Source organism: Poecilia formosa, unplaced genomic scaffold, assembly GCF_000485575.1.
Source record: "Poecilia formosa unplaced genomic scaffold, Poecilia_formosa-5.1.2 Scaffold1493, whole genome shotgun sequence".
NCBI classification, from domain to species: Eukaryota; Metazoa; Chordata; class Actinopteri; order Cyprinodontiformes; family Poeciliidae; genus Poecilia; species Poecilia formosa.
The window spans coordinates 1-8738 of record NW_006801432.1 but is presented as its reverse complement, the minus strand read 5'-3'; the positions used below and the strand labels follow the sequence as shown (position 1 = coordinate 8738).

The 8738-nt window shown below is 44.7% G+C and overlaps 2 protein-coding genes across 6 annotated transcripts; one reads left to right on the top strand and one right to left on the bottom strand.

Moving 5' to 3' along the window:
• Nucleotides 1-1479: 1479 nt before the first annotated feature.
• LOC103132905 (transcription elongation factor SPT5-like) lies at nucleotides 1480-2241 on the top strand. Its single transcript, XM_007544676.2, has 2 exons — nucleotides 1480-1654; nucleotides 1757-2241. Exons 1-2 carry the CDS (start codon nucleotides 1565-1567, stop codon nucleotides 1895-1897), a joined length of 231 nt encoding a protein of 76 aa, XP_007544738.1. The 5' UTR covers nucleotides 1480-1564; the 3' UTR covers nucleotides 1898-2241.
• A 1042-nt stretch (nucleotides 2242-3283) lies between these two features.
• Nucleotides 3284-8064, bottom strand: rnaset2l (ribonuclease T2, like). Of its 5 annotated transcripts, none has more exons than XM_007544671.2 (9): nucleotides 7872-8064; nucleotides 7280-7560; nucleotides 6840-6907; nucleotides 6655-6712; nucleotides 6506-6573; nucleotides 5761-5874; nucleotides 5552-5600; nucleotides 5194-5268; nucleotides 3284-3667 (listed from the first exon to the last, which is right to left on the bottom strand). In XM_007544671.2, exons 2-9 carry the CDS (start codon nucleotides 7475-7477, stop codon nucleotides 3482-3484), a joined length of 816 nt encoding a protein of 271 aa, XP_007544733.1. In that variant the 5' UTR covers nucleotides 7478-7560; nucleotides 7872-8064; the 3' UTR covers nucleotides 3284-3481. The 5 variants fall into 5 exon arrangements, with proteins under 5 accessions (XP_007544733.1, XP_016523130.1, XP_007544736.1 ...); XM_016667644.1 differs by having other exon boundaries at nucleotides 7280-7525; XM_007544674.2 differs by having other exon boundaries at nucleotides 7280-7488.
• Between the last annotated feature and the right edge of the window lie 674 nt (nucleotides 8065-8738).

Genomic DNA, 8738 nt, shown 5'->3' with positions numbered 1-8738 from the left:
GGAGGGTGAGAGGGGAATTTTTTTTTTTATATATATATATATATATATATAGTCTCATTCTCACGTTTAGCTTACACAGACCTGTCACTGTATTGTTTTTGCATTGTTTCAAAATGAGCTTCATGTAGCACTGAGGATTAAATATAATTTCTTAATGTAGTATAGTTAATTATTTTTACGTCTTTCATGCTGCTGCTCATTGATATGTATTACTGGATTGGACAGAGCCTATTAGTCACTATGTGATGCATCGAGCCCAGAAAACTATTCAGTTCCAATGCAGGACGAGCAGAAATCTGTCACAACAATATTAGTAGCGCCACCATGTGTTATCAGATATACTATTAGATACACTTAAAATAAAGATGATAAAACTGATGTTTGATACATAAATTCTCCGGGATACAAATCTATAAACAGTTTGGTTTCTGTTAATTATGTCAAGATGCAAGAAAAGGCCAATTTCTCTTATATTGGTCAGTCGTTTTACTTTAAATATGCTGTAAATATGCTGTTGATGACCGTTGTAAATATCTCCACGTTTTACGAACAGAGCGGATTAGTTCAGTTTTTGTCGCTTGTTTAACTTTCATGAACTGCAGCGGCTGCAGTGAGCCGCACTAAAGGTGCAATAAAGCTGATAAACAGGTGAAGAACCAAACTAGATAAAACCACTTCTGTTCTGCTTTTTCTGCTCCGTGTCGGCGTCACCAAACACGTTGCCATGGCAACCGACAGACAGCAGCTCAACGAGCAGATAAAGCAGAGATACGTTCAATCCGATCAGGGGAATCAACACCAAACTAACATTTCCCACACAAAAAGTAGCAAAAACACCAAAACTGAACATCCAGTCCGTTACATTATGCTGTCAGGCTTAATGTCTATATTGTCATTATTAATAAGTTTTCGCCTGAACTTAGCGGGGGTTGATTAGCTGATTTAAACAGCTGCTCTACTGATGACGTGGTGGCGGGTTGACCTGTTTAATGCTAACGGAACCAAAACACACCGAACTGCGCAGCACATGCTAAGGCTATCAAAGCGGGCTAACCACAGTTAGGCTAGCATAACTGACCCACTGCTCACTTGTTCAATGTTTTCTCTAAATTAAAACTTTTTCCTCACCTGTGAAATGTGAAACTCTTGAACCTTGTTATCTATGGCTGTCATGGGGTTGAATTAACTGCTAAACACTTCGTCCATTTTTCAGATTCTTTGCGTGATTGTAGTATTTTCCTGACCAAAGGACAGCAATGGCGCACGTCATGTCCGGTCCAGTAATATATATCCATCCATATCAACGCTGCTGCCCGCTACTCAGGTGTCAGGTTACATTAAGGTGCATTCAATGTTATCGGAAAAAAGATTTTCCACAACTAGTTATTGAATTCATAGTCGCCAGCTGGGGTGGCTAGGCTCTCACAGTAGATCCGGCCCTGATGTTGAGGGAAAATGGGATTAATGTTTGTTTTGGAGTGTGGCCCGTGTCGGGCCCCGTGTCGGCCGGTACCGGCCCAGAACCGGCCCTGTTGCTAACCGAACCTCGTGTCTGCAGGGCGGGATGTGCTCCGTGTTCATGCAGGACTCTGAGAAGGTGGTGAGCGTCAGCAGCGACCATCTGGAGCCCGTCACCCCGACCAAGAACAACAAGGTGAGTCCACCAGGACCGGACCAGAACCGGACCTGGGCCTCGCTCTTCCTCTGCCGCTGCCGTGGTTAAAGGCGGCGGAGCTGACTCCGTCCTGTTCTCCAGGTGAAGGTGATCCTGGGGGAGGACCGCGAGGCCACAGGGATCCTGCTGAGCATCGACGGAGACGACGGCATCGTCCGCATGGAGCTGGACGACCAGCTGAAGATTCTCAACCTGCGGTTCCTGGGCCGCCTGGAGCACTGAGGGCCGCCGGCCCCAGACGCTCCGCTCTCGTTCTGTTCTGCTTTTAGTGCTTTCATGATCTGTCAGGTCTTTGATTTCTGGATCCCAACCAAACGTGTCGCATCAATAAACTGTGAACTGGTCCGGCTTCCTCTGCTTCCTGATCCAGGATCTCCAGTTTTTCCAGGAGATCCACAGCTTCATGCTGGAGAACCACAGAAGCCGGTCTGCTCCTGTAGTTCCCACCTGGGGAACTTCCTATCAGTGTCCAGGTGTTCCCAGGTCAGAAGGGATTTTCATTCATGTGAAAAAGTTAGCACAGGTCAGATATTCAGTTTATTAATAAATATTCACATGTTGACGTCTGAAGTCTCCGGTTGAATCTCTGGGGAAATGAACTGTTCACTGTTCAGGTTTGGTGTTTCACTCAGAAATCAACTGGATGAATTTGGCGCACCCCAAGAATTAGTTATTAAATATGTCGACGGCTGATCTTTTAATCTCGAAACAATTTAACTTCAGTTTCACTGGTTGAAGGACGTCAACATTCCAGAGTGAAACGTGGTTCTGAAGGAAGCGGGTCGGACGGGTTCTGATGGAGAGCAGGGGAAGGTATCCCCACCCCTTTTTCAGGTTTCATCCAAGATAAAGAAATAATTAAAACTGGAAATGAATGACGAGTTTTATCTGAAGTACAAATGGAAACGAACTGAACCTGTGATGAACCCAGAACAGGTGGTTTGTCTTTGTTGTTCCAGGTTTCACCAGCAGATGGCGGAGCATCAGCAAAACTCAGGAGGAGGAAAACTTTAAATATAACTTCAGGGAGAGAGATTATTATTATTATTATTATTATTATTTAAAAGACCTTACATTTTCTGTGTAAATCTCAGAGCTTCACGTTTACTAACCTGTCAAAGTTACTCATCTTTTGTTCTTCCCTATGTTTGCTATAAATTAACAGTTTCTGATTCTGGGATATTGTTGCCAATATTTCTATAATTTTTATTTCAGTCTTTCTCCTGGAATGTAATTCTGTAAATCACTAAAAGACTAAAACTGGAACTGAGACTAAACTAGATAAACTAATGAGCTAAAGTCAAAATCAAACGTTTGTTCAGGTCGTTAAATGAAAGCAGAATAAACGGCATCATGGAGGAGCGTCGCTGTGCTTCTTAAAGAGACAGAGGCCAATTTCTAACCGAAATAAAACATCTTTGCTATAGTTTTATATTCAGCATTTTCACCAGACCTGAAGGTAACAGAGTTATTAGGAGGATCATAAAGGAAGCGATTCGACCTGATGCTGCCTAGACCGGACCGGACCGGACCAAGAGCACAAAGTAGGCTGAGCCTGTGGCGCCCCCTGCAGGAAGCCTGTTTGCTCCACATTTTCACACCATGAAGGAGAATCATCAGAATTTATTGGGTTTGGATGTGAGCCGTCGGATCAGAACCGAAGCGTGTTCTGAGGTTCTGTCAGAAAACTGGACCGGACTGTTGGATCCTTTTATTAGATTTAACAGCTAAAACAAACATCGATTTGAACGGTTCCGAGTCCGAGCTGGAGGGAAAGCAGAGCAGGACATGCCGGGCCGGGCCGGGTCAGCCGCAGGGCCGCCATGGCTCCTGGTGGTTGATGGGGAGGTAGTAGAGCGGAGCGTCCGGAGGGCAGGGGTGGCCCAGAGAGGGCTGGAGTCCGGGGCCCAGACCGCCGTCTCCATGGTGACTACAGCCGACGGTCAGGTTCTGGGTCAACTGGACCTTCACCTGGAACAGAACCTGCCTGTCCTGCAGGAAAAGAAGAAAGATTCAGATTCTGTTCATCTTTACACTGAACTGGTTCCGATTCTGTTGGAGGAAATCTTTGTTTCAGTTGCTTAAAGGGGTTCTGCTGAGGTTCTGTTGAGGTTCTGTTGAGGTTCTAATGAGGTCCTGCTGAGGTTCTGCTGAGGTTCTACTGAGGTCCTACTGAGGTTCTGCTGAGGTTCTGCTGAGGTCCTACTGAGGTTCTGCTGAGGTCCTACTGAGGTTCTCCTGAGGTTCTGCTGAGGTTCTGCTGAGGTCCTACTGAGGTTCTGCTGAGGTTCTCCTGAGGTTCTGCTGAGGTCCTACTGAGGTTCTGCTGAGGTTCTACTGAGGTCCTACTGAGGTTCTCCGGAGGTCCTACTGAGGTTCTCCTGAGGTCCTACTGAGGTTCTCCTGAGGTTCTGCTGAGGTTCTGCTGAGGTCCTGCTGAGGTTCTACAGAGGTTCTCCTGAGGTTCTACTGAGGTTCTCCTGAGGTTCTGCTGAGGTTCTCCTGAGGTCCTACTGAGGTTCTCCTGAGGTTCTCCTGAGGTTCTCCTGAGGTCCTACTGAGGTCCTACTGAGGTTCTACTGAGGTCCTACTGAGGTTCTGCTGAGGTTCTGCTTCCTGTCAGATCATTCTTGAGGTTCTGAACTTGGCTGGACTCCATGTTCTGAAACTAAACTCTGTTCAGAACCGGAGTTTAGTTTCTGAACTAAAAGAAACTAAAGTCTTTTAGAAGAACCCAGCAGAACCGGAACTGATTGGACCAATCAGGAGAATTTCATCCTGGCTGTTTAACCAACACCAGCTGGTGGTTCGGTTTGTTCTTTTGGACCTTAAACGACCCGCACATCACTGGAAAAACAACTGCAAGTGTTTCTAATTTGTCACCATGGTAGCCGGATCGCTGAAGGACCCAGTTGGACCAGCGGTTCTGGAACCGGACTGGGTCAGCGGCGGGTTTTATGAGATGTGCTGAGGATCCGGTCCAATTAACTGCTGATGTTAGTGGAAGGTTCTGGAGAACAAAGTTCTGCTGCAGATCCAGAGGACCCGGTTCCTCTGACCCGGTTCCTCTGACCCGGTTCCTCTGACCCGGTTCCTCTGTGGGTCATCATAAACGTTCTGAACCAAACTGCTGTTAATCGGCTGCATTTGATCAGTTTAAGCCGTAATAAAAATAATTTCGGTTTGATTTTTATTTTCACATTAAAGACGCTGATTTTGTGGTGCGAATCTAAAAACTAGTTTTGTAATATTTGCTCCTGTGAATGATGATAAATGCGACTTTTTGTTATAACTTGACATTAAGCTCAGCAGTGGAGTGAAGGTGAGAAATGCTGCCCCCTGCTGGTTGGAGTTAGCATCGCTAAAATCCAAAGTTTTTGACCATTTCTGCGGAAAATTTGCAATAAACGCACAAAACTGCATCAGCGTGAAAAAAGCCGAGGCTCTGCTGATTCTGTTTGGATATTTGTGATGATTCAGCAGGTTTCCTCTGAAAGTGAGGCGCTGCAGTGAATCACCTGCTGGTCTTTGACGCACTGGATCTCATGTCTGTCTCCGACATGCGGCAGCAGGACCTGCTGCAGCTCTGCAACCTGGACCAGAGAGAGACAGACGGAACCAGAACCAACACAAACCCAGAAAAACAGTAAAGCTGCAGCCTGCCGCAGACATTGAAACAGTAAAAACCATCACAATCCTAATAACATTAATCCTAGACAGGGAGAATAAAACTGTTGCTTTTGTCAAACGCTTTTCATCTTGAAGGCAAAACATAAAATGAGCTCCAAAGGAGAAAAAGATTATTACATTTTAAAACGTAATAATCAAACCTTTTTTTGTCTCTCTATTTAAATTTTATGCGGGTTGGACTTTTACCTTGTAGAGTCGGTCACAGGACGGAGTGATTCCTGCGTCCGCCAGCATCCTGCAGCACAAAACAAACTGTCTCATTATTTAGCTTCATCATTTCAGAGAAAATGTGTGAAACATTTATGAACGTTTTATTTTTTTTTATTTTATTGCTAAAATGAGCCTGCCAGTGAATTCCGCATGGTGGCCACAAGGGGCGCTGCAGTAACGCTCACTTGTAGAGATCAAACTGATGCCGCAGCTTCAGGCAGATCTGGAAATATTTCAGAGGAGAGTTGAATCCTTCAACACACGCAGCGCAAGAGCCGTGTTTCAGCCACTCCTCCTTCCTGCCACACCAATCAGATCATAGAATAGAAGCAGCCTTTAGTGCCCCGTGAAGTTGACACAAAAAAGTTCTTAGAGTGTTTACAACAAGTTATAAAGAAGAATAACAAAACCAGTACTAGTAGTAGTATTCTGTAAAAGACTATGACATAAAAACTGAGTTATTAATTAACTCCACAGTAATTAGATAAAAAATATCAGATCACAAACCGAGGGATGTTCAATTTAGTTGGATCAATATAAATTAATTGGAAATATTCACTCATATTTCATGAAACAATGAGGAAATCTTCATTTCAAGCATATAAACAAAAAAGAATGAGGCAAAAAATAAAATCCGGTTTTGCTGCATTTATGGGAACTGAATGAAAATTTGATCTGTTAATTTGCAAAAAGTTTTATTGAGGATCAGCACTTCGAAAATAAACTGAATTCAAGTAAAATACATTTATTTCCTGTTTCCTGTATTTACATCAGAAAGTCAAAGTCTGAACAATAAACAATAATTAAAATTTAAGAGGAATATTTAATGGGTAAAGCTGCATGACACCGCCCTCTACAGGAGGAGACAGGAACTACAGAAACTCCGCCTCCTACAGACAGGAAGTGGAATTACAGAAGCGCGCAGCGTACCAGAAATGGAAGTAAGGTTTGGTTTTCAGGAGCGATGGCCAGAACTCCTTCAGCTCCTCCTCCACCTCCTGAAACATAAATCAGAAGTTTTACAGAAACATCGCCCTCTTCCTGTAGAGGGCGATGTTTGGAGGAAATCTGGGAATCACCTGGAGGTCAGAGGCGAAGATGGGCCAGCAGGTGCAGCAGGACTGGGCGTGGAGAGGCCTGGAATCGAGCAAACAGGAACATCAGCTCCCTTTGGAGCGTCCTGACCGACAGATCATTTTTAAACCCATTCATTCATAAAGCAACAGACAGGAAATGAATCAGTTGGTAGCTAAAGGATTGGTACCAGAGGCCGTGGATGGTCCAGCTGCTGATGTTCTCAGGAATCGTGCACTGAGTCTCTTTGTACAAAGACTGATGGAAACAAACAGAGACGGGACGTTAGCAGAAATCTCATGTTTCTGACAACATGAGCAACCTCCTATAGTCAACCTTCTTGTCCCGCATCAGTGTCTGACCTCAGATAATTAAGTCCTAATTTCACTGAAAGCTTTTCTCAGTAGGATTAATATGACATAAATGGGAAATCTTTCTGACATCGTGAATGTTTCATCTTTTCTCAAGGAGAATCTGAATTCAGTCTCTAATTCATCATCAGATCAGTTTGTTTTTCTTTCTTTGATTTGTCCTTCCTGCTTTCCTTCTATATTTCTGATTCTGTGTTTGGGAACCTGAAAGAGCTCAGATTACAGTGATGATGATGATGATAACGATGACGTCACGCACCTGGCAGAAACCCCCCGGCCACTGCAGGGTGAACACCATGCATCTCCAGCTGCAGTTGCGCGGGAGCAGCTCGGCGCCGTGGCGGCCATATTTGTAGTCCTTCCACAGTTCCTGTTGCGTCACGGAGCCGCGAGGGAGCAGCAGGAAGAGAAGAGCCGGACTCAGAGTGACCAGCAGGGGCAGCACTGAGCGGGACATCTGGGTCTGAGCTGAAAGTATTCACACCCCGCAGATTCAGGTTCGGGTCTCTGGAAGGGAAAGGAGTGAGCCTGTGGGGGGCGCTAGAGAGACCGTCCTCATCAAGACAAAGCATCAGAAACAGGAGAACAAGTTTTGATTCTGTTGATTATCTGACAGGATGTGGATAGATGATCAATTTTTAAAGGTTTTATCCAAAGCAGATCGACTTGTTTCATTAAAAATCTGCTTCATTTCCCTTCAGAAACAAACATCTGGATTAAATAAACACATTTTGAATCTAAATCTGCAGAAGTTTGAATAAATGAAGATAACAAAGCTTCACGTTTGCCTGATTTCAGCGACTGAATCTGGTTTAAGTGTTTTTGTTGGTAGCAGAATCTGAAGAACTCACCGATCTGCGTCTCCGTCGGCTGGAAATGAAGAAGTGAGACGATTCCCCTCAGCAGCAGCTCAGCTGCTGCTGCTTCCGGCCCAGCGGGGGCGCCACTTTCACAACTATAAAAAGACCTTCCATTCACACTTCCTCAGAAACCAGAACCGAGGGGCTGATCCGGGTCGAGCCTCCAGAACCAACAGGACCAAGAAAACCATGAGAACCAACAGAATAATCAGAACCTTCAGAACCTTCATCAGAACCTGCCGGAGGTTCTGATGAAGGTTCTGTCAGAATCTCCGTCTGACAGAACCTGCTGTCCATGCTGGGTTTTGACCTGGTGAAGCGTTTTCCTTCCCTGCAGACTAGCAGCAGCGACTCTCTGCTCATCCCGCCGGTGGTTTTGTGACGTTTCCATCGTTTCCCCAAACTAAGGAAATTGGTGTCAAACGTTTGTGCTGCAAATATTTCTGTTTGTGCCGCTGTCATTTCAGAGATATTAATAAAAACGTTTCCAGAGGTCATCAGAGGTCATCAGAGGTCGACCAGCCGTCCTATGACTGTTGCACAAACAGCAGAGTTGATTGATACCAAAGTTGTTTGATTTAAATATTTGCAGCACAAACATTTGACACCAACAGAAAAACAGAAAGGTTTGGGGATTGTGGGAGACAGGGAGGAGCTTGACCTCTTGACCTTTAAACTTAGATTAATATAATAGTAAGAACCCAGATAGCACATGATGTTAAATCAACGTTGAAAAATAGTTAGAATCGTTGATTTTTGGTTGAAGTCGACAAATGACGGTGGATCAACCATCAAACAACCATCCACCTCCAGCCAAGTAACCAGTGTTGAAACTGTGTCATTGAATCAATGTTGTTT